General features: G+C 38.9%; 1 protein-coding gene across 12 annotated transcripts in view; it reads left to right on the forward strand.

Moving 5' to 3' along the window:
- Positions 1-1,776: 1,776 nt before the first annotated feature.
- Positions 1,777-25,694, forward strand: part of FHL5 (four and a half LIM domains 5) — a 28,119-nt gene continuing 4,201 nt past the window's right edge. Inside the window, exons 1-6 of one of the 12 annotated variants that reach the window (XM_042887680.1) lie at positions 1,777-1,967; positions 2,098-2,194; positions 2,433-2,464; positions 18,877-19,044; positions 21,317-21,491; positions 23,583-23,752. In XM_042887680.1, coding sequence (XP_042743614.1) covers positions 18,886-19,044; positions 21,317-21,491; positions 23,583-23,752 — 504 coding nt within the window. In that variant the 5' untranslated portion in view covers positions 1,777-1,967; positions 2,098-2,194; positions 2,433-2,464; positions 18,877-18,885. The other 11 variants (XM_042887690.1, XM_042887727.1, XM_042887671.1 and 8 more) reach the window with 11 other exon arrangements.

The following is a 25,694-nucleotide window of genomic DNA, read 5'->3' on the forward strand; positions in this document are numbered from 1 at the left end:
TGATGTCTGAAAGAATCTTTCTTAACAGCTTGCTTAGATGAAGCTACGGGCTCTGTAGGTTCTTGAGTAGGCTCCTTAAGAAATGGTTGCTCCTTGATTTTATTTTCTGGGGGGGGGGGGGGGGGGGGGAATGGGAAGTTTAGTACTCGTACAGAAAACACAAAAGGCAGATTGAATGTGTACCCCAGGATCACTTCTCCAGCAGTGGCCAAAAGTGAGTGCCTAGGGAGGAACAAAAGAATGAGGCACTTCTTGATTTTTCCCGAGTGCTTTTGGAGCCCCCAGATACGTGCTACTCAAACGTTCTGAATCATGGCTTTACTTAACAAATAGCAGATAGTAATGGTCTGAAGCTTTTGGGTAAACAGGATACTGGTGCACAGGATTCTTTCTCTGCTGACCCAGGTAACAACATGTTCAGTAAATGGCAAAGATGTTTTCTGAGGAAAGCAACAAATTGGTCGTGTTTTTAATAGGAATGTTAATAAATATTTGTTTATAAATAAATAAATAGAAAATTTTTTAAAAAAAAGTGAAGTGAGATGGGAAGAGAATTTGAGAAGTTTAAAGAGAAACACCATTTGTTTTGTGAACTTCCAAATCAGTGTGAAAAGGAAGCTAGGTCAAGACAGGTCACATCTGGGCTCAGACTAAGAAAGCTGCTTTCTATTTCTGGAAGTTCAGGAGGAGCTGAGAGACATAATCTAATTATGAAATGAAGCAGCAGAATTTGTGTTGTATTCAGTGTGCATCTTTTGGCAAAAATACTTTAAAACACTTCTCCTGGCACGTGTTCTATTAACATACTGTTTTCTGCAGCTAGAAAAGTATGGAAAGAATCATCTTTGAAGTTAAAGGCAGGTAATGGCTAAAGGATGTTCCTGTGCTTTTCATCCTTTTTGGAAAGAACATACTGTGTTGGAGCTATTTCTGTGTCATTAATTTTTTTTTGACAGATCAGTTTGGATAATATTTGCTTGCTCTGACTGTGGGCTTCACAAGGTATTTGATCAAGAATTGTGCTTTCAGCTTTTTTTTTCTTTCTGGAAGTAAAGGCAAAACGATGATTCACTTTCTGGACTCATGTTTGGACCAACTTGTCTTCTCCTTTCCCAATCCATGAAAATAGCAAGCTTGAAAAATCAGCATTAAAAGCATTTGGCATAAACAAAGCTTATAGTTTGTACAGAGATATGAGAAAAGAGTTCAATCTAGTTTGGGTAGAAAACAAAGTGTGTGCAGAGGCTTAATAAACCAGTCAGCTGCTGGAATAGAGATGATGAATTCTTGGCAATAGCAATCAAATGATCAGTCTTAATTGCAAGATACTGCCCAGACACAGGTAACCACCAGAACACATTGTCCAGATTTGCCAAAATCTTCGTATGTTTGAAATGTTTCCTGTCTTCTGCCTGTGGTACAAAGCAGTTCCCACCCACTTGACGTTGTAGGCTAAATGATTTACATGCATTGGCTGTTGGTGGTGGAACAATCAGCCTGGATGTTAAAGCAGTTCATAGGATGAGAGGCCATCCTTGTTTGTTTGTTTTTTTTTCACTGCTTAATTTCAGCCTACTCCTTTAAATGGGTGCAATATTCTTTCTCTTAGCTAAAATTGGTTGGAGAGTCTTTTGCAAAATATATGCTCTGTGTACTTCATGTATGTGGTGGAATGCCTGCAAAAGCTATCTGGTCCCTCTGTCTGAACAGCAAGAGATGACTCTGATTTGAAGTAGGCCAGAACTGAGCGATGTTGAGGCAGAACGTGGATGGGGCTGTTAACGCTACAGATGGTAATGCCTTACAAGCCACTTCCTGTGTAGTGGAAGGGAGGCAAGTTGTTCCAGCCCAGAAATTGCTTTAGTAGTGTCAGAGGAATTCAGCTCAGTCCCCAGAAATCTTTCCTTTAATTGGAGAAGTCTTACTCCTGCCCACCCACCCCCATTTCCTGTGCGCAACAGTCATAGGTTAGTAATCACGACTTTTTCCCTTCTCTGAATTACAAGCCCAAGTGAAGTCCTTTGGATGCCTTCTTTGTGGGCCACAGTGTAGCTGGGGACGAATGGTGATCCGTTGTTTTATTTTTTCTGTCTACAGAACGGTTTAAGGGTTTTGATTCTTGAGTTTTTAGCAGACATACCTTTTTCTTCTTGACAACTGGCTGAAGTACGTTCCTTTAAGATCCTCCTACACGGTATGTGTTTGCGATTTGTGAATGCACTATGTCAAAAAATGATTCAGTGGTGAGGCAGCGAGCTATTTGCATGTCATGAGGTCTCAGGGAAACAAACTGACCCTCAGCCTTCCTCTATCCAGCCAAATTCTGATGGGACCCTCAAATAGCTCTGGCAAAGTATTCTGTTTCTTTTGGATTTGATGAATGCTTGTTTCTGTGAAGCTGTGTAATTATTTCTTCCTCTATTTCGCTGCAGAAGTTACCAGGAGAAGCAGAATAAAACCAAATGTGAGTATTGAAGCTTAATTTCCTTACTCCCTTTATGTGATAGAACTGCAAATTTGAATGGCTACTGCTTCTTTAAATTATATGCAGAGCTATGCACATATAAGAAATGTTTGACTTTATGACTCAGAAGAGAAAGCACGCTTTTTCAGATGAAATAGTTTTTGTTTTATGAACTGGCTCGCTCATTAATGTGGGAGATGTTGTTTGTTGTTTCCTTTGTCGTGAGATGGGAGTTAATTCTGTTTACTCCAAAGAACAAGCCAAGAAAATTGAATATACTGTTTCCTGTGGCATTTGAATCATTTTTATCTTTTAGCAAACGTTCATAGCTATTTGCTATCATTAGAGAAGTTGCAAAGTAGTACCTTTTAAAATCAAATTGCAAATGTTTAAAGTAGTGCCTGGTAAGTCACAAATAACATCACTGCCTAACATGGAGCGTTCTTCGTATTTCTTTGAAGTAAAACCAGTTTCCAAGCTGGTGTTTCTATCAATATTTTATCTTGTTGTGGAAATCATGTAGCATCTCAAAATTCTGTAAATTCTGTATCAGTAAGACATTTTCTTTTTTGTGTCACATTTTTATGATATAATCTTGGTTTGGAATTTAAAGAGGAAGAGAATTGAAAGGCTATATTGCTGCCTACTGAAATTTTGCTGGAAATGTGTGCATGTTTCACAGAATTAAAAAAGGAATATGGGTAATGAGGATTATTTAAAGACTACATGTATTAATTGTACGGATACTTGATTTCACAATAGCAATCTTTTTAATAAAGATTAAATTTGGAGGAAACTATCAGATATTATTTCCATTTTGGTAGTGGAATGTTGAAAATATTTTTGTCAGAAGATCTGTTTTTACACTTAGAGCTGGACACAAACTCTCTCATATTTAGAAAATAAGTTTCAGATGCTTTTGTTGTGTTTAATATTTTTCTTCCATAAACAGCTGACATTTCTAAAGTGTTTTAACAGAACAGGACAGATTTGATGTACTGATGTTACAACAGATTGTTGATGGACTTGCTATGCATTTGATTGCAGTATCACAAAAGTCACTTTGATTCACACTTGTGTACTTGGTAGAAACTTGAGGTGACATACTAACCTTCTTGCAACATTAGAGCCGAATGAAAGCAAAAGCTGCTTGAAAAAGATTCTGATCTATTGTGACCAGTGGTATCTCCAGGTTATTTGCAGGCAATCACATTTTGCTAAGCGTGTTTTGTTGACTTGGAAAGAAGTAAGTTCTGCCATAAACCAATAAGCCCAGCTTTCTACATATCATTTTTACCATGCCTGAGTTTTACTTCTCAAAAATGTTTAAAACTTTCCATACTGCCTTACCATGAACAGACGGAAGCGTGAAAATCTTCACCAGCACGCTTCCTAATGTCTGGGCTAGAATCAGAAGGTAAAACCCTGACCCTGCTCAGATGAGCAGTACTTCTCTCAGCTAAACAATCTCTGGACTCTGTCAGACTTTTATATTGCCTAAGGAGTAAAACTGACCTAAGTTTTTCTTCACGTTTTCCTGCCAGCTAAGAGTAAGATGATGCCTTATGTCTAATTCTAGGATGTTTATGATGTTTATGATTTTCAGCTCAGCTCTTCTATTAAAATCTCTAGAGACAAAGTTGGGGAATTGGAATAAGGAAATGCTGCTGGTATTCCATTTGTGGTCCTGCATTGGGGATCTTCTGGGAATCTCCTAGTTTTAGTTAAGAGGCTGTGATGAGCTTCTCATTTTATACATTTATATTTTCCAGTAAAGTGTAAGAGGAATGAAGTAAGGATAGATTTGTAGAAATACGTAGACATTACTCCGAAAACAATGAACTGATATCTAAAAATAATTTCATAAAATCCCATGACATAAAAAATCCCATGACATAAAATTCTGTAACAGAGATGCAGTGAGGAACAAATTACCACAAAGACTAACTTACCTCCCTTGGTTGCCTCCATGATAATGACTAAATTAAGTTTCTACTCGGAATCACCCTGGAGAGGAATTTTTCTCACTCCCTTAACTATAAAAAGTGACTTGTGAGTTAGCCTCTATGGACTTAGGTTAGGTTTTGTAATATCCCTGTTCTCCTGATACTGAACCATGTATATATCAGCTGTTATCCCCTCCAGGTTCCCTTTCTCATATTAAGAGTGTTTATTTTTTTTATTTTACTTCACTTCTTCCACAACATCAGGTTACTTTCCCTCTCAGCCATGTTTGCCTTCAAGTTTGAATTTGTTCTAAGTCCGTATATTAGGACTGGTAAATCCTTGCAACATATTCCAGATAAGGCAGCCTTTTCAGATCCCTTAAGTCATAGCTGGCATGGGAGGCTGACCACCTGGCAACTTTCATATAGTGTTTTCAGCATCCCAGGCCAGTGCCATGACTACACCCTGACAACCAGATTTGCCTCGTGGCAAAGCCATGAAGACTGGCTGCACACCTTCCCATACCTGCAGGTCTGCTCTCTGACCTTGAGCAAGTCTCACAGCTGTGTTTTAGGGCTACTTTTTTATCATTAGAAAAGCATTCTGAAGTCTTTGAAAAGATTGAAAAATGTCAGAGAATTAAGTTATTGTTCTATTGGTCAGAAGCCCACAGCAGTGTGAGGTTATACATGCATATATGAGGAGATGAATCTTTCACAAGTGACCTCTGCAATTTCTATTTCAGCCACACCATAATTCAGTTATGTGTTATAACACATGAAATTGTTGCACAATTAGAGCTGTGTAAATGTCTGGATTGAGGATGCCATTTGCATGCAGAAAAAGGGAGAAGATTAGAGGAAAACTGTCTTTGTTTAATTTTGTGTTTGGAAATGAAGAGCATTAAGAAACATTTCAAATTAAAAGCTAAAGCTGTTCTTTTTAAATGCAGCAACAGAATTTTTTGATGCATCTATTCACTGGCTTTCACTTTTTACTGAAAACATTTACTAAGTTTACTGTAAGTTAAAGAAAAGCAATTGAATTTATATTTGTTCCTTAAAGATTTCTGCTGCTTTTCACCACCCTGCTCTCTTAGAGCTGTCTTATTCCCCATCGCTGGTTGGTTACAGATTCTGAGCATCATACCCTATTGAAACTGGTGATTTCTGTTCCTACTTTGCTAGGATAGTTGCTTTGCTACTGCTGAGTATCAGGCTTCATGTTGTCACATAAATATCTTCTGTGGACTCATTGTTCCACAGCATCCTTGAGTTAAATTGCATGTTCTTAAAATGTTCTGAAATGTTAGAGAGGAATTTCTTCATTTTTAACAAATTTCCTCCAGCATTCAGCGAATTAAGTGAGCTTTTATTCCTAATGATTTGAGTCAAATGCTGACTGTCTGAGGTGTTCTGATAATTTTTAGCTTTAATTTTCCTTCAGTCAATATAGGGCAATCCCTTAGTGGATTCAGAATTTGGATAGAATGTATTTATAACCATAGAAAAAAAATATGAAAGTCATAGTGCCAAATAAATGAAATAAAAAATCTTTTCACATGCCAGAACATTACAAAAATCCCAGCAGAGCAGTAACTGAAAGGTCAATAACCTCACTTCATAATAAAGAAAGACAGAATACCAAGATCTATTCATTTCAGGGTCTAATTTTAAATCATTGCCACTTTTAGGAAGATAGACTACGTTAAAATAGAAAGAAATATGTCTAATGTCTGGCACAGAGATCGGAGGCCTTAAGAGAAATGTTAGGATACCCAGTCACATAACTGCTCTGAAGACCTTATCTACTAAGAAAACAGAGCAGGTAAAGAAAGAGGCACAAATATTCCAAGTACCTGGGAAAGAGCTCATGGTAGGTCATGGGCAGGGTGTGAACAAAACCCAGAGCTGAGAGAGGTCTGTTGCTGCTCCAGGGTATGAGAGCTGAAGTTAAGACAGAGTCATGGCACCAACTCTATCTTGTTTGGCACAATGTTATCTACTCAACAGCTCAAATCTTCAGAAAGTCTTCAATTAACATTTTTATTCTGGTTAATGTCTAATGCTCAACAACACCTATTTAAAACAACAGTAACAACAACAAAAGATAATCTCTGCTCAGTCCTAGTAACACTCCTTTATTTTTCCTCTCTGTAAAGGAAGAACAAGAAACCAGAGATGCATGCTTCCTTGAAAGGCCATAGTGAGCTGTTTTCTGGAACTGAGCTTTTACCCACAGAGTCGTTTACCCTTTTGCTGTGTTGAAATTAAGTGTGCTGTCTTACTATCAACAGAGAATACGTCAAAGAAGCAAATATTTTATTTTTTGTTTCTCGAGTCCAAATAGCTGCAGCCTGCACTTGATGCCCGTGGTAGATATAAACTGGTAAGGTTTTCCAGTTCTACAGTATGTTTAAAACAAATACTGGGCAGGGCAAAAATTAATCATAAGAAAAGGAGCAAAGTACTGTGCCATAATCCCACATTGTTAGTGAAATGCACACACAGCCACAACGTAGTACTTTGTCTTGGCCACCTTGATGCAAATGTTGAAACCTTGTAAGTGAATTGTGCCTAGCACTCACCAGTACATGTGAGAACACCAACCCTAGCATACAGAGTTAAAAATTTAATCTAGAAAAATATTAAACCAAATTGACATCTACGAATTGAGTGGAATTGTTCCGCTATGGTAATTTATATACATATACAGCTGTTCCTAGGGTCCTGTTTCAAGACAAAGCCCACTTCCATTTAACAACTTGGAGAAAGAGACTTAAGAACATCCACAGTGTTTTTCTGGCACTCTTTCTCACCCTCTGTTACATTCTATAACCAATTCATTGCTATAAAAGCAACAGAAGTGTACACACCTTCAGATGCTCCCCAGCAGAACAGACCTTTTATCACCTATCCACCTAGCAGGCAAAGTAATGTATGCATATGTATTTTAATCAGACTGCATTGTTATAACATTCTTTCATTCCAAAGAAATAGAAATGTAGAGAATTATTGCTGCTGGTGCTCATAGCAATGCTTCTGTGTTAGTAGTGAAGAGCGCACAGGCACCCTTTGCTGTGAGATGAGGCTGTTGGTGGCTGCACTCAGCACACTCCTCTGCCTGATCCTGCCCCTTGGGACTGCACAGCTTTCCCCTGGGAAGGTCTGTGGAGGCACGCCATAGAGCTCTTCTCTGCAGAGAAGAGACTGCCTTAACAGTGGTCACTCTTAGCGCCACCTATGTAACATGAATGGAAGTTGCACATGCTATGCTTGCTGTTGTCACCATTTCTTAGGCTGTGTACAACGGTGGCCTCACAAACTGACCTATGGTCAGCAGCCCCGAGCTTATCTGTAGAATCATGTCATCTGTGTCTTCAGGCTGTTCATTGGGCCTGGAAGTGTAAATACCCAGGAATAATGGTAATGGAGGTAGGAATCTTATCTACCAGTGCTCCTTACCTTAGTAGTAGTAGTCTTTGTTCTTCCTAAGCTGTAATGCCACCTAGCTAATGGCCTCTTTTAACACAGCTAAAATCAGAAACCTAGACTTGGTTCATTTTGATATCATAATGTTATTACAAAAGCCAAGAAGATCCATTTATTTTTTTCTTAGAAAACTAGGTCAGGTACAACTGAGACAGAAAAATAGAAGGCTGTGCTGCTCCAGCAGCTGCTGTCTTACCATTTGGGGGTTGTATGTTTGGATTTGGAGGGATGAGGTCCTTTTTTTATTTTTTTTAAAACCAAGTAATGAAAATATTTTCCAATTTTAGGTTGCTTTAAAGCTTATCTTGTGCTCGTCCTTTACTCATTGTATTTCTTAAAGCAGTTCTAAACTAGGTCACAGACTTTTAAGGAACCCAGTTAGTTAAAGTGTTAGTGAGTGGTGGGTTGTTGTTACTTTTTTATGAGGATTTTAATGCTTGTGATGTTTCCGTCCTCATAAATTACTCTCCATCCTCCTTCTGTCCCTGAACTAAACAAGAGGTAGAGGAGCTCCATTCCCTGCAGTTGATGTATCTGCAAAGGAAAGGTGTGACCGATCTGTTTTTCAGATCTTGAAGGTTGCAGGCAGCATCAACGCTGCCTACTGAACCTCTGTTACCTCTTGTTAGTAACCAGGCTGTTTCATTTCATGGTCTGCAAGCACCTCACTGCTGGAGTAGGACAGGCATCGCTGTCTACAGTTATTGCCTTCCCCAGGTAAGTCCCAAAGGAAAGACAACAATGCCTAAACAACAATGTTGTTTAGAGGCTGCTGTTCTCTGGGCAGGCATTTGGCTTTACTGCATTGTATGAAGAGGAACTAACTTAGAGATTCACTGAATATCCCAAGTCGAAGGGACTCACAAGGATCTTTGAGTCCAACCTCAGGTTGCACACAGTACCATTCCAAATTCAAACCCTATGTCTAACGGTGCTGTCCAAACACCCCTTGAACTCCAGCAGGTTTGGGCCATGACACCGCCACGAGCAGCCTGTTCCACGTGCACCGCCTTCTGATGCAGAACCATCATCTAACTCCCCCTGCCCCTCTCCCACATCTCCATGCCGTTCCCTCAGGCCCTGTCCCTGCCACAGGGAGCAGAGCCCAGAGCTGCCCCTCCACTCCCTGTGAGCTGCAGCCACCATCAGGCCTCCCGTCGGCTCCTCTGCTCTTGGCACGCACTTCTAACATTGGCAGTTTTAGCACGGAACAGTAAGAAGCACTGCTCTCATTTGCACACTGCAGATGAACTAAGCGACATAATCTCTGATCAGGACTTGAGCATGGCTCTTCATTTTTAACTTTCCTTTTTACTCAAGTGCTTTTAAAGTCATTTCTGCAATCAGGAGACAGTGGGTGAGAGAAAGGCAGGAAGGGGGGCTGGAGGAAGCCAGGAAGGGTGGGTGGAAGAATTTATATTTGCTGCTAGAGACTGGCTGTGACCTCAGTTCTTCCCCTGACCACTTCACCCAAATTATTAATTCTTTTTCAAAAATACGTAGTATTTTCATTCATTGCTATTTCCATGTAAGTACAATATGTTTTTTTCTATGTTCCCACCTTTTAATTGAATATTACCCAGCACAAAGATCCTTTTTTTGCTACCAAATTTCTTACCTCAAACTGATCACATGTAGCTAGCTAGCTATAACATTTATTATCCCAATGAAACTTTCATTTTCAATCAAAAATAAAACACATGCTTTCGGTGAAAGATTTTCTGCTGAGAATTTGAGGTGTTTTTCACCAATATCTTTTACTCAAATTTCACTTTATTGAGTCCTACTTTTCTAAAACAAACAGATATTTTCCATTATGTTTTGTTTATTCACAAAAATTTGCTGTTAAAATACATCAAAACTTGAAATAAAACTATTAGAGCATTTTCAGCTGAGCTGAATGCAAAAATACTTTTTTCCCCTCAAAAATACCCCAGTGCAATGACTTCTTAATTTATATTAGTTTTGGAAGCTTATAAATGCTCAAGTTTCAGAGCATGAATTTAATCCTCTAAAAGGGATTAGGATACATTCCTGATGAGCAGATTGTTGCCATCTTGCACAGGGTTTCTTGCATCTTTCTTAGGATGATTTTGCCTGCTGAACTGACAAAAGGTATGTGTGTGCTTATAGTGATTTCACATTGCAAAATTATTTTTAGATCTGCTTCCTTTTAGCTTAGAGAAGAGAAGGCTCCAGGGAAACCTCATTGTGGCCTCAAGTATTTGAAGGGAGTGTATAAACATGAGGGGGAATGGCTATTTACAACAAAGGGGAATGGTTTCAAACTAAGACAGGGGAGGTTTAGGTTAGATATTAGGAGGAAGTTTTTCACACAGAGGGTGGTGATGCACTGGAACTGGTTGCCCAAGGAGGCTGTGGATGCCCCATCCCTGGAGGCATTCAAGGCCAGGCTGGATGTGGCTCTGGGCAGCCTGGTCTGGTGGTTGGTGACCCTGCACATAGCAGGGGGGTTGAAACTAGATGATCACTGTGGTCCTTTTCAACCCAGGCCATTCTATGATTCTATGATTCCCCTGCTAAATTCTGCTAAGAAGTAGTGTAGATTTCGGTACTCTAAACAACCCCTATTTTTCATTGTTCCATACGGAACAGGGGCTGAGCAATGCTTCTCTGCCTACATTTCCTTCTGAGCCAAGTTGTTGACACAGTCAGGTTGACTGAAGACATCCAGACCTCTACATCTTTTCTGTAGCCAGGTCTGCATTAACAGCTGCAATTTAAAATAACCAGTGAAGAAAAGGAGTTTTGTCTTGCACCAGCCTGCAACACTCCAATTAACAAAATCTTCATTATTGCAAACAAGATACCACAGACAAGTCAGTAACTCCTTCTCAACAAAAAGGGCTAAGGATTTGGGCCATGCTTAGAGCTAAATATCATGCTTCTTGACAAAGGATGTGACAGTACAAAGTAGTGTCAGTCTTTCCTAATTTCACACATGGCTGGGACTTGAGAATGCTGGAAGTGATATTTTCCAGCAGAAATGCTGAATCTACTAAAAATGCTTACTGTTTTTTTTGTTTGTTTGTTTGGACAGAAATTGTTTAAAATCACTAGTTTCCTTTGCCATTTCCTCTCTAACCAAATGTACGCAATTCCACTGAATGCATTTTAATTGGGATGGATTTAGAGACCCTGTTTATCAGATTTGAAATATTAAGAAACATTAACATTAATGGTAATTAAGAATATAGTTGCTTCTCTACTTTTTAAATCCTACTTGCCTATCTTTGAAATACCTTACAAAATCTGTGCTTCAAAGATATGGGCAGCAAAGCTTTAAACATACATTCAAATTCAAGCATTCCAGCTGAAAGCAATTGCATTTCTCTTGTGTTTAGACTACATGCATGTCTGGCTTATACATGTAATCACAACAAGTCATCTACAGGAGACCTTCATTCCTTTTATGGCAATGACCTTGCTCCTTCCCAAACACTTGGAAGGGAATACTGAAGTTTTGAGGACTGTTTTGCCTGCTGTTTTATCATTTTGCCTGCTGTAGAGAGGCAGCTTCGGCAGAGTGGTGGGACTTGATGATCTCTAGAGGTCTCTTCCAACAATTCTGTGAAATTCTGTGAATTTAGCAATGATAAACCTGTTTTCCATCACAGAATGTTTGAGGTGGGAGGAGATCTGTGGAGTCCATCTTGTTCAGCCCCATCCTTAGAGCAGGGTCCTATAGAGCAGGTGGCCCAGGACCATGTCATGTTTCATGTTGACATTTCCAATGAGGGAGAATCCACAGCCTCCCTGGGCATCCTGTACCAGTGCTCTGTCACCTGCAGAGCTCTGAAGTGCTCCTGGTGTTCAGAGGGAACCTCTTGTGCTGTCACTGGGCATCCTGGAAAGATCCTGACTCTTTGCACCCTCCCTTCAGATATTAATAAGCATTGATAAGATTCCCTCCTGAGCTTCCTCTTCTCCAGTCTGAACAGTCGCAGCTCTCAGCCTGTCCTCATCACAGTAATGTCCCAGTTCTTCAGTTATCTTCTTGGCCTTTCACTGGACTCTTTCCAGTATGTCCATGTCTCTCTTGGTGTCCAGAACTGGAAGCTGTTTTCCAGATTTGGTCTTACCACTGCTGAGTAGACATTAAAGATCCCTTCCCGTGGCCCGTTGGCAATACTATTCTTAATGTTGCACAAGAAACTGCTGTTGTTCTTACCTGCAAGGGCACATTGCCTGCTCAGGTTCAACCTGTTGTCAGCCAGGACCCCCAGATCTTTTTCTGCAGAGCAGTTTCCGAGCTGGGTGCCCCAGCACATCCTAGTGCATGGAGTTATACCTCCCCAGATGCAGGGGAGATATATGTTGAATTTCATGAGTTTCTTGTCACCCCATTTCTCCACCTTTGTCCAGGTTCCTCTCTAAGGCAGCAGAACCATTTAGTTTATCAGCTACTCCTCCCAGTTTCCTGTCATCTGTAAATTTGCTGCAGGTACACTCTGTCCCATCGTCTAGGTTGTTAATATAGATGTTAAGCAGCATTTGTATCAGTGGCAGCCCCTGGTGTATCCCACTTTATTTTAAACTTGCTCCTTTAATATTCTACCTAAGATTCACTAGTGATTTTTCATCTACATCTTAGGTTCATGACTGCTCTTGGAAGCTGTGAAACTCAAGTCAATTAATTCAAAACAGTATAAATGTCTATTAAGCATATCATTCACAAGCTAATTTGGGTATAATTCTTTTCAAATGCCCTTTTGTGCCATACGCAGTCCTCAGACCTGTTTTGGTGGCTAAATATGTACAGTGTGCCTGAGAATTCTGCCAGGATTTTACACAAAAAGGCACACCAATACATGACTGAAATATTTTGTGGTTTCATTTGGTTCTGCAAATCTGACAGTAGCCATAAAGGGCCGAGATTCACAGTGAACATAGGAGAACATTCTGGCTGTACCAGACTCTAAATACCTGTAAAAAAGTATATGTTAGAATTATTTCAGAAAAATAAAAGCAGTTATCTAAGCCTTAGCATTAACCTTACTTCCTTACTTGAATATCTGCTGTTGATATTGACAGTGCCCAGGAATCTGGATTTACGTTCCTTAGTAACAGCCAGAGACTGGAATCAGTACTGAGCACTCCACAGATGGCTTGTCTCTCCTTAAACACAGAGCAGCATTACTGAACAGCAATAGTGAAAATCAGCTGAGCTTGCTGTGTTCAGAACAGTGCCTGTTCTGTCCAGTTCTGACTGGAATGACTGCATCTAATGTTGGTATTATTGCACTTTCAGACTCTCATGTGCTGATTCGTTAGATGTTAGGAATAAACTATTTACTCAAAGGGTGGTGAGGCCCTGGCATAGCTGCCCAGAGAAGCTGTGGTACCCCATCCCTGGAGGTGTTCAAGGCCAGGTTGAATGGGGCCCTGGGCAGCTGGTGGGGGACAGCCCAGCCCATGTCCTGGGGCTGGGTGATCTTTAAGTCCTTTCCAACCTAAGCCATTCTATGATTAGGTAAAATAATAATAATAGCAATCCAGCAAATCATCTAGGTTTAATTCTGTGGCCAGCTGGCTATTTTTTTGTCTCCTTCATTGGACAAGTTGAGTGCTGTTGTTGAAAGTTCTGTGGCTGAATTTGAGCAAAAATACCTTCCTTGTGGAAGCGCAGGGGCAAGGCCATTTCATAGCCAGCAAGGAGAGCCTGAGAGACATAAGCTAGTCATGTGTCTTCTGCAACAAAATTTCTGTATGTCTGTGCAACGGCACACCCATAGTTCAAGCATTTCCACTGCTCTAGTCTGCTTGTTTGAAGTTTGAGAAAGTTGTAAATTGTGTTACAGTGGGATAAAGGACAAATTTATATAACTAACACCAGTGTTTGAGTTTGTGTGGTGTAAACAAAGCCAACAGTGATACCAATTAAGGAGAAAATTGGAGGATACTTGTGATGCTCAGTCCCTCTCTAAAGGCAGAACTTTTGCCCTTATCACTCGTGGTCATAAGGCGCATAAACACAGTATAATGCAGTGTGGTGTTGCTACTAGATAGGCTCTCAATAGGCTGATTGGTTGAGATATTCCACCAAATCGGTGTCACTAGTGGCCCATGAAGCACTGTACTCACACAGCACAGCCCTGGTCAGCATACCTGTCTTGGCCACTGGCAGCAGAACTTCATCAGTGATTGCTCTGCATTCACTTCAGTACTTCCAGGACCTGAGTTTGTGTTACTGTGCTGTGCCACAGGGACAAAACAGCATGCATAGCTAATGCCTGTGCCTCTGCTTTCTTGCACCTACATGTTTTGACATGATTTATGCTGTATGCCCCTGGTTTCTATTGCTTCTATACCCATTTTTAGAAGAGCAAATATTCTGGCATGCTAAACACTCCAGCATAACTTCTGGGACAAACTGTGAAAATTACAGATACTCTTGAGGAGAGAAAGATAGGGTATTGCTGAAGCTTTGGACATACAGCATCCATTTATTTGTCCTTTAGAGAGTGTAGGTTGGTTATGGATTTTGGGGTATTTTTTCTTTACTTTATTGTTTTTTGAGGGATCGAGACTTTTAATAGGTCTGGGAGAACACTGTTAGAAACTCTCATTTATAAAATAATGGTCTTGTTAGAAACTTTTCCTTATAATGATGTTGTTGGCTTTATAATGTAGTTGTAGCCTTGAGTCACTAATATGTTTTGCAAATGTATGTGATGAATTATACAGCAGCTTTCAAAAAAAAAAAAAAAAAAGAGGAAAATGAAATCAGAAAATACATGCTAATAAGCAAAAACATGTTTCAAGATGAAAATATGTACTTAGCTGAAAATAAAACAGTGCCTGAGTTGACTTGCAACTCAGGGTGTAACCCTCATAAGGGATTGATTTGTTTTTCTTATCCTTCAGTGTTGTGACAGTGATTTATTTTGCCATCATTTTTCCTTCTTTATGACTGTCTCATAGCCCTTGTATTCTCTTAAGGAAAAAATTATGCAGCTGAACAGCAGGCTTATTTAGATCAGGAAATAGGATTTCCTCAAAAAATATCTTCATATGTATGAATAGATGTACAAAAGTGTATGATCAACATTTCTGTTCTTTTTGTTTGTTTGCTTCAATAATCTAAAGTGTATTAATATGTATTTATGGAGAATATTAAGATAAATTATTAAGAGATATATTAGCATTATGGCTGTGGTTTTTAGCTTCAACGAGAAAACCATTATTCCTTTCATAATGATCCTACATTTAACTGGTTTTCATGGACTTGGAAACAATTTTAATATGGTTTTCTTTGCTAGAAGACTTACAGTATCCCTTATCTTATAGAAAACAATCTGAGTCTACAGAAAGTTCCTCTCCTAATTTTCTGTAGCTAAATTCTGTCTTCATCTGTTGTAACAGTGGGCAGACAAGCCAGCTCTGTTGTTTTATTTTCATCTGCTCTATAATTTATACCATCAGACTGCTGCATTCTCAGATCTGACCCCAGGGACATCAGCTGCAAGATCTTTACATCACTGGCAACATCCTCTATGTCTCTAGGACTACCCTAATGCTACAAATCACAGAATCACAGAACAGTAGGGGTTGGAAGGGGCCTCTGGACACCATCTAGTCCAACTCCCCTGCTACAGCAGGTTCCCAACAGTATGTTGCACTGATATCACATATCTGTGCCAACTGTCTATATAAGAATCAGCTGTACTTTAGCTTTGCTCCAATCTAGATAACAAAATCATCTTTTCCCAAGGAATGAAGAAATCACAGTCCTTCTCTGTGCCTGGGACACGAGAGGGCTGCTGGAATGCTGGAGTCAGCTTTTCATTCCATGAGAGTGAATAGCACCAGACCTCCAGAGATTTCTTAGCTGACCTTCAAAACAAGAAGTCTAGCTTCCAGCAAACTTAAAGTAAACATATTTCTCTAGAGATTAGGATCAAAGCACAAGAAAAACATTCTACTTAACTACGTGGTGCTTGTAACATTATTTATTTATTGGAGCAAGGATAAGAGAAGCTGGGGGAGATGAGATTTTTTTTTTTTTCATTGTCCAAGGGTAAAAGTAGCGAGCAGAGATTACCCAGAACTTTGCCAAAGGATTTGCAAAAATAATCACTCTTTCTCATACCATCTCTGCTTCATATCCAAACATGGTCCTATTTCATCATGGTCAAACTCTGAAGAATTTTTCTGAAGAAATCTTTTCTGGACTTGAGTGCTTTACCAGAGGAGCAGCCTGATCATACCTCAGTTCTTGGTTATGGTCTTGGGGATACTCTTTTAATGTTCTTCAGTAACCACTATGATACATAAAGCAACATTATTAGGACTTTGTTCCCATATCCGTATAGGCTTTATGGAGGATAGCTACATTACAGATTCAGAAACGCTTAGGTATTAGAAAACCATATCTTGTACAAGCACATAATCTACGCTTCCTGGAATAGATTGGCCTGGGGAAAAAAAATCAAGAGAACAACTTTTTGAACAAAATTGTTCGGCTTGCATACTTTTTAATAATGTGAAATCCTATTGCCATTCATCAGAATGAAAAAACAGAGATGTATCTGTAAATACATGAAATTACTTGTTGATAAGCTTTGTGGAGAAAAAAAACAGAAGACTGTAAGCAACAGATACGTTCTTCATACATGCTCTGTTAGGATTTTGCTGTTATCACTTCTAGACTGAGATGGAACTCTGTTAGGAAGCTGAGGTACTGATTCGGCAGAGAGGAAGGTGGAAAGGTAGCATAGTGAGGGTAATCCTCAGGGGCAGATCACAACATTAATTCCCATAAGAAAAAGGAGTTAAAGTTATTCTGAAATCCACTTTCAAGCCTGTCCTTCAACTTTCAACAGAGAGCCCAGCTAGCCACAGGCATTTCTTCTCTACTGCCTCTGTAAACACCAATTTAGAAGAATTCTCCAATATAGAAATGAGCAAAACATAACCATGATTCTAGTGACAGCTAAGTGATCATGCACTGAATTACTATATAGTGCCTGGTTTTTATAGTTGAGCTGATGCATGTTGTTTTCTCTTATAAGTTGGTTAATTCTTTGCACACTCAAAGCTCTGTTTGATCTTAAGGAAATGAGACTCCATATCCACGTTCTCTTATACTGTCATCCCAAGGATATCACAGAAAATATATCTGTAATATTTTTAAGCAAGCACATATCTAAGCAAGCACTGATTTGAGTTGCAGATAATTTGACTTCCTTGCCGTACCATGTCTAGGTTAGCTCTAAGATTTAGGGCAGCCAAAAAAACAATAAATCAATTCAGCTCCAAAGATTTTCAGCTTACAGGAACAACAAGTTTTTCATAGCTTGTGCCAAATGAACAAGTCATTACTTTTGCATTATAGCTTTCCTCCCTGATACTTTTTCATAGTTTTACTGCAGCCCCTCCAGAAATAGGTTAATAAATTCCTTGACTTGTGCATTAGTACCAGTAGAGACCTCCAGTAACTGAACACCTCATGGTTCAAATTATCATTTTGGAAAACAGCTAAGCAGAAATGTAGAAGTTAAATGCTTTTTCAAAGCTGAACCATGGGTATAAAACATCCAGTGAATGTATAAAACCAATGAGCAACTTACCCTAAATGGACTAGATATAAACTCTGTGGTGCTAAGTGCTCCTGGTTTTAGTTAATATGCTTCTCTTCCTTTGCAGCTGGTTAAGATAAACTTGCACCATTATTCAGTGTGCAAAGACTTCCGCCGCCCGAAGTCACTGATGTGTTAGGAAACCTTCCCCAATTGTTCTTAGTTCCTTGAAAATTTATGATTGCTGGCTGATTGCTCTGATTGCAGTGACACTTGCTGATGACTTTAATGAAAATTGTAATCCAGTGAGTCTGGCAGATGTTTCTGGGTTTGCTTCACTGAGAACTTTGTGGTTTCTTCTTCCTTCATTCCCAGGAATCTAGACCCAATTTTAGCAAAGTGCTGATGATCCAACCAGTAACAAAATAACTGAAATAAGTAAGTCTTCATCTCTACAATCCTCAAAACAGTCAACACTGCAGATCTATAAGCTGCTGAAGTTAGGATGCTTATCCAAGCCTCTTTAGCCTGGAAAAATGAAGGATGAGAAACTCATACAATTGGCTCTCAGTAGATTTGTGATATTTCCTTCACTTATCTGGCACAGAAATATTATCTATCTCACAGTATTTTGGCTCTTCCAACTGTGAACCTGGCAATACATAAACATGTAAGAAAAAGTAATCTTTTCCAATAAAAACAAGAGGAATTTTCTTGAAGTTACAATTTTATTTGGATTTTAGTTTGTTTATTTATATTTTGCTCTTTGTTACCTGGGGGTGTTTACACTGCTCTACATACATTGCCAACAAATGTTAGCAGGACAGCTGGATCACGCAAAAAAAAAAAAAGGCTGTAAAGCTTGGAGTTCACTGTCTTCCTTCTGCTTGTAGAGATGTGGCTGTTTTCAAAATAAAGGGATGAACAGAACAAAAAGAAAGGCAAAAAAGGAGCCCAGAAAACACCACAACGAGCTTGCCTCTTCTATATGGCCTTTTAGCCCCAGAGTTGGATTAATTTTTGAACTTACTTAAAAATTATTTATCTTATTTATCCTTCCATTCCCTAATTTCTGGATACACTGTACTTCACAATCCAGTACTTAGTGCTTATAAAGGCAGTAGTTGCATATACAGAACAACTGTGAAGACACGTTCTTTTTCAGGTACCTGTCCTGTCAACGTAAATAACATTCAAGTAAGCCAAAGCAACTTTCTTGCTCTGCATTATTTGAGTGACACAATACATCATTACAAATCATTAAAGACCACTGTTTTATTATGGAACAACTCAGCACTAGAAATCCAGAGCAAAGGACTAAAAAACACCCATCCTAACTTTCATAGGTAATGCACAATTTATTATTATCTGGGATAGAAAACTGTTATCCGTTCAATTACATGATTTTTCCATCTTTCCAAACCACCTGGAGAACACCAGAATGACCAGCAATCACTCAGAGTGCCATTACTGCCTGCAGTCTCTCCGTGGAAGGAAATACGCATTAAGGGAAGAAAATGCTTATTGTGTTAGATGCTACGACAGCCTATTTGCCAACCTCTGTGAGGAGTGCAAGCAACCTATTGAATGCGATTCCAAGGTAAGGATTTAACTTTCTTGTTCTTTGTTAAGTTATCCCCATTTCTTTAATGATTGATTCTATATCAGACTTCTGTGTAGTCCTGAGCTGGTGAAGGAACCTGAGCATAGTGGTTGTGCATCTGTGTACAGCAGAGCTATTTTTCCAGAACTGGGAAATCCAGATGAGAAAATCTGCTTGTACATGCACCTCAAGTATCTTCTATGTGGTATATGCATGGACCATATCTGGATTCCATCCTCCACCTTCGCTAGTTCATCAGCAGCAGAAGCTGACCAGTGCTTGAGGGAATTTGGGGTGCTGATATAGTTCAGTGTATTTGGATGAGGGAACATTTGGAATTTCTGAGAGATTGCCATTGGAAAAATTGTCTTCAGCTATTCTGCAAATTACTTCGACTGCAAATGCTGACATACAGACATCAAGATGATTTATAATTCAAATTTTTTTGTACTACTTTTGGAAATCAGGTATATTTTCATTTTAACTTTCATGCTCACCTTGTTTGTCTCTCAGATGAAATGTGACCAGCAGTGTTTCTGGGCTTGGCTATCCATTTTCTTCTACTCTTTTTAAGAATAAGTAATAATAACATGAATTCCTCTGTGATCTTTGACAGGTTTTCCAGCACCCTTTAGCTCAATTTACAGCCCTTTACACTTACAATTTTAAAAGAAGATGAAAGCTGTCAAAAACCTCTTGTTTTTCTGAGTTCAGTTTGTACTGATCACCTTCTCCCATGCTCATTTTGCTTATGTTCTTTTGAAATAAAAGAACCTACTGAACCCCACCAGTAGACCATGTCCCTTGGTGCCACAGTGAGTGCTAGATCATAAAGTTATTAAAGTAAATCTCTAAGGAGATCTCTCTCCAGCCAATATAATTTTGGTTTTCAAAGTATATTGTATGAGCACAGCTCAGTTCCATGAAGGAGTAGTCAAAGAAAAACACTGATATGGATGCTAACTGTTCTCAGATGCTCACCAGTGTTTTTCAGTTGCAAACTTGTATGCTCCAGTCACTATCACCTGGAGAACACGTACTCTGAGCTCACTAACCCCACTTTTACGATTTAAACTTTCTAAGTGGCAGGACTAACAATATGAAAGGTCCCTAAAAAAATCTTATCTTCAGACGGAGTGGAAGGAAAAATAGAGACAAAAAAAGCAGGGATAATAAGACGGGAGTGTCACAGCTAAAGAAGTGACCCACAGAGGTCTACAGCAGGTTGTCCAACCTCTGTGAAGCTGCTAGAGCTTGGCTCTCTTCCTCTCCTTCTTATCCATTTCTTGGCTTTTGTGTGAGAGACAATTTTCCAAAAGGTTCAGAGTGCTAACTAAAGGAAATGAAAGTTCTCAACACTCAGCAATGCCCAAATGAACCCTGGTATGTATTTCATTTCTCGTGTTAGCATTTTAAGTTGTTGGGAACTGACAAAGTAGAAAAATGAGATTGGCTTTGTGCCTTTTGGTGCTTCTTACCTATAAAGAAGATCTGGAAAGGCCTGGTTAATTTTTTAAGGATTATTATTTTTCTGGTGATACATTTTTCCCTTGTATTTTCTAACCTTGGGGAAAAAAAAAATTGATGCTTTCTTTTTTTTATTGTTGTTTAATTATTAGTGGAGGCCTCATACGTATACTGCTAGCTGTTTCATCTCTTAAGCCTGCTGAGTCTTAAACAAATATATTTCTGCCAGTTCTTTTAGAGGGAGTTATATTAGGTATAAACAAAAGCAATGATTTTTTAATACACGTCCCAAGAACCATTTTGTTCTCAATTAATGAGATTTTAATTGCTTGTTCTCTTCAATAATATGATCTTTCTTTAGTGCTATGTAGAGTCAGCTGGAAGGAAAAGTAGTAATATTAAAAAATACATGAAGTTCTACTTAAAAGTCTGTAGAGAATATGCTTCTTGTCAGGAGGCCTCTGCACATTTAAAATGTTAATTACCTGCTTCTCCTTGAAGGCCAACAGTAAAAATAGATGCTGGGTCTTCCAATATAAACATCTCTCTGATGTTGCATGCCGAGGGACAATTGCCTCAATTGCCTGTGCCAAAGCAACTCCTAATGGCCTAGCAAGAGTTGCAAAATACCCTGACACACTGCCTTTGAGCACTAATACTGCCTTTGAGCACACCTGCTGGATGCAACTCTTCAAGTTGCCATTGCAGTGCTCTGCATTTTTCTCTTCAGTTCTGGGAGGAGATGAGGGAAAAGAACACTGTAAAGAAATGCCTTTATTAACATGCACTTACTTTCTCCAAGGATCTGGCTTACAAAGGCCGCCACTGGCATGAGAGGTGCTTCAAGTGCACGAAATGCAGCCGCTCTCTGGTAGAGAAACCATTTGCTGCCAAGGATGAGCTCTTGCTCTGTACTGAATGCTACTCCAATGAGTATTCATCAAAGTGTTTCCACTGCCAGAAGACCATTATGCCTGGTAAGACAACAGGGATCCTCCTGTGGAATATGGAACTGCATTTTCAATTAAAATCACATCCTCAAATAGCCTAGCTACAACTGTGCAGCTTGCAGGACTGCCACTCCCTCCTGCAGTACCCTGCCGGCAGCAAAGATAGGCAAGGCAGGCCCTCTGGTCTAGCACTGGCAGGACTTATGAATCCTTATAAAGGATATTAGAGTTCCAAACAGAATAAAATGTACTCATGCTGTGCCCTTGATTCTGCCTGCAGCCCGTAGGAAGTGCATCCCACTGTGAGTATAGGTGGACAAACAGCTATCATCAGCAGGTGTGCTGAGCTAGACAAAAGATCTGCGTTTTGTCTGTCACGTTGGCAGGGCCTTGAGAACCAGAACTATCTCACACTCTTCATAAACCACTTCTTTTACACAGAAACACTTTTTACTTCAGTTGTCAAAACATTAAGTTCTGTGTTCAAATAATTAGCAGTATTTTTACTACAGAACACATACAGATTTGTTTACAGCAGGTTTGGCATTGTAAGTGCCAAAATGCAGTAGCTTGCCAAGGAGAGTGGGTCCCAAACTATTGGAGCAGCGGACTACCCTAAATCCTTAAGCCTTTTTACAGATAATTCACTTAGCTCCAAATACAAGCAGCAAACTGTATGCTGTGGTCCTACGATTACTAGTTTGGGCCATGAAGAATTATTGTCTTTATATAAATACCAGGTTACTGATATCCTGGTTCAGCCTGTAGCATTGATACAACTATGTACTTTTACACTTGTATTACTTTTTCTTCTTCATCACAGGTAAAACTTATATTAGTGGAAATAAATGTTGTAGTAATATAGTTGTGTTCAGTGTAGGGGTGATGTACTGCTTAAATGTGGTATATTTTTAGAAGAATGTTGTCTGATAGCGACACACCTTGTTAGATGTGACCGGAATAACATCAGAGTATAGAGGGTTTTTGTTTGGTTTGTTGTGTTTTTTTTTACATTATTGTCCTCTGGTGTATATCCTCCTTGCAGGTTTTGTTCCAGAGTCTAGGAGACTAAATCCTCTCACCAAGTGTTCAGTACAAGAATCAAAGGGCAAACAAAGAGCTGAAGAGATGCTAACCAGTTTCTTCTTCCTTAGCCACTGACTCTTTGGCTTGCTAGGTCTGTGTTGAAAATACTCTGTAGGCAAAGACAGTACATTTAGCCTTCAGTTTGCTAGGAGGCAGCTGCAAACTCTTTATGCTGGAATTCAAAGAGTAGGTTCTCTTTCCTTTAAACCTACATCTAGGAAACAAGTTATCCAGGAATAATCATTTATAGCAGTAATTCTTTTCTTCCTGTGGAAAGGATGGTAAAAGCACCTGGCATCCCCCTGCTCAGGCTGATGCCACTGGCAGGGGTGGAAGCCGCAGTGGAGAATCAGTCTCACACATATATGTTTATCTTAGGCTTAACAAATATGTGTTAAGGAATACAGTGCACCTGCACACAATTTAACAGCTTCTCTAGTAGACATTTAATGGAGAGACTTTCTTTTAGGATTGCATCTGTCCTTGCACTGAATCAAAGCAACTGGCTGAATATGATTTTTAAAAAAAGAGCCACTGAACTAGGATGAAAATGATGAGTTTTAAGAAGAGACATGGTAGTTTATCATAGAGATACTTTAAAAATTCCAGCTCAGGCTGGATAAGATAAATAGTGCAATTATAAGTGAAAGAAACTTAGTTTAAAGAAGATAAAATACATTAATATTTATACTAAAGATCCAAGCAAATTCACATTTAATTTACAGAAGTGCTGTGTACCTAAACATCATATCATCACTGAGTGGTCTGAGAGAAGCTCTGATCAACTGGAGTGTATTACCGAGGAGTAACTCTAAAAGAGTCAAATAAATAGAGAATAAAAATCACATTTTAGGCCAGTTAGCATGTCCTTTGCCTCGTGATCATAGAGTACTGAATGTGTTCTTGAGATTAGCTACGTACTTGAAAACATGGGGGATAACAAAATACTATGACAGAAAATGAAAAATGAGACATTTGAAACCTTTGTGGCAAGACTGTATCTGGGAGCATAATTTATGTTGATTTTTGCAGGTTCCCGTAAAATGGAATTTAAGGGCAGTTCCTGGCATGAATCCTGTTTTGTTTGTCAGTATTGCCAGCAACCACTGGGAACAAAACCACTGATCACCAAAGACAATGAGAATTACTGCGTACCCTGTTTTGAGAAACAATTTGCTCATCATTGCTACTCTTGCAAAAAGGTAACTGCAGTAGAAAAATGAAAGCATTGCAGTATGCTACCATGTTAGTTTTGGTCAAGACCAGATTGTCCAACAGCAGAAGTACACCAACAAAGACTCTTTCCGCAATCTATAATGTGCAGGTTTAAAACAACCTCTGCAAATTCATAGTTTCATTCTCATCTGGAGGTCTGAAATCTAGACCAGCATCACACAGTGGGTAAAAAAGAAAATACCATCAGAACATGTAAATTCTTACATTAGCTCTTTTCAAATATTCTGTAAAAGGGCTGAAGATAAGAAAAAAAAAGGGGGCGGGGAGTTATCTGTGGGAGTTCTTGAAGACAAGTTGCACAGCTAACTGAAAGTTCAGACTGCATGCTTAACAAGCTTTAACAGAGTAAGAACATAGCTTTCTACCCGTTTACTTACCGTTTTGTCAACATTGTATATTTTTAGTGCTTTACACTCAGCCAAACAGAAAAAGCAGGGAAAATGATCTTGACATCAACAGAGCCTCTTATCAACTACAACTGCTTGTAATTGCTTTTAGCTCCTTTTCAGGAGCACCTGGGGGCTGTATTGTCTGTCTAGTGGGTATTCATACCACTTGTTTTAAAGTATTTAACGTTGATGCTCCAATTAGAAGCCTGTAGTCTTTTTCATCAATAGAGCTCTCAAGGCATTTAGGAGAGAATCTAGGAGAATATCATGAACTGAAGCTCCCCTGTCTGATTCCTGAGTTGTATGGATGAAGTATGAAAGCTTTAATAATTCCTTTTCTGTTTCAGTTCTTTAACAATAGAATGGAAATACCAGTTAGCTTTCCTTATTCATGGAAATGTTGGGTGTTTTTATGGGGATAAATACATTACAAATTGTGGTGTGTCTGCGTAGCTCTGTAAGACAAGTCCTTGCAATAGTTTAGGTAATCAACAGAAAAGAGATGTGCATTAGTAGCGAAAATGACGTATCTGTAGTTAGTGACTTTTTGGTTCTGTGCTACTGTATTTCTAGGCAATGGCTGCTTCTTTAGAAGCCATTAACTCTTTTCCTGAGAGCAAACATATATCAAGATACATAAATATTGGTATATTAACACTGGAGAAACAGAATACGACAAGGGTGTCACACCATCTAACTTCAGATCTCAAAGAAAGATACCTATGCTCCTTAGTGAAGCAATATTGCTCATGGGGGACAGAGCAGCATCATGCAAAATGTTTGGTGAGCTGACAGGACAAGTCGAGTCCTCCTTCTGGCATTGATATTGGATGCTGAAAGCTGGCTGCGACAGTGTTTGCTGTCCCCTTGTGCATAATTGATAATAATAAACAGGTTGATATAAACTTGTTTAGATTTGCAATAAATTTATTCACCAAAACAAATACATTGGGATTATTTTGTTATTTTGTTAATGATTGTGATTTTTAACAAAGGTTGATGTTTTACAGAAAGTTGTATAACAATTTTCTTACCCAATAATGTCTGATCTTGCCTTAATGAACATGCCTCTCTTTATATTCGTCAGATATATTTGCATGCATAATGAGCCACCTAAGCTGAGAAAAGCATTCAGTCCTACCTCTTTGTCTCTTGAAATGTATCAAGCAATAATCAGTTTAAGTACTATTTAGTTATGGTAACACAAGTCAAGTTTCCCAATATTTTAGAACGCAAAGTTTCTCTTTCTTCTTCCAAATATATCAATTCATCTCTCCTTCAATTTCTTGCGTTTTAAAATTGTCTCAAGTTGATGAAAACACCCACTAATCTGATTCTATTCTCTAGGGAATTGATTTAAGCTGCTTATTATGACAGAATTTTGTTTATCCTTTAGTGTCCATGGTTGGAAAAAAAGAAGAAAAAAAAAAAGATTTATTTCTCTTATCAAATTACTTATTTCCAAATTTTTATAATGTTAAGCTGTAAACATCTTCTTCTAACAAAAGTTTTTAATTTA

The sequence above is a fragment of the Lagopus leucura genome, unplaced genomic scaffold (assembly GCF_019238085.1).
Source record: "Lagopus leucura isolate 7727_CA_CO unplaced genomic scaffold, USGS_WTPT01 Super-Scaffold_73, whole genome shotgun sequence".
NCBI lineage: Eukaryota > Metazoa > Chordata > Aves > Galliformes > Phasianidae > Lagopus > Lagopus leucura.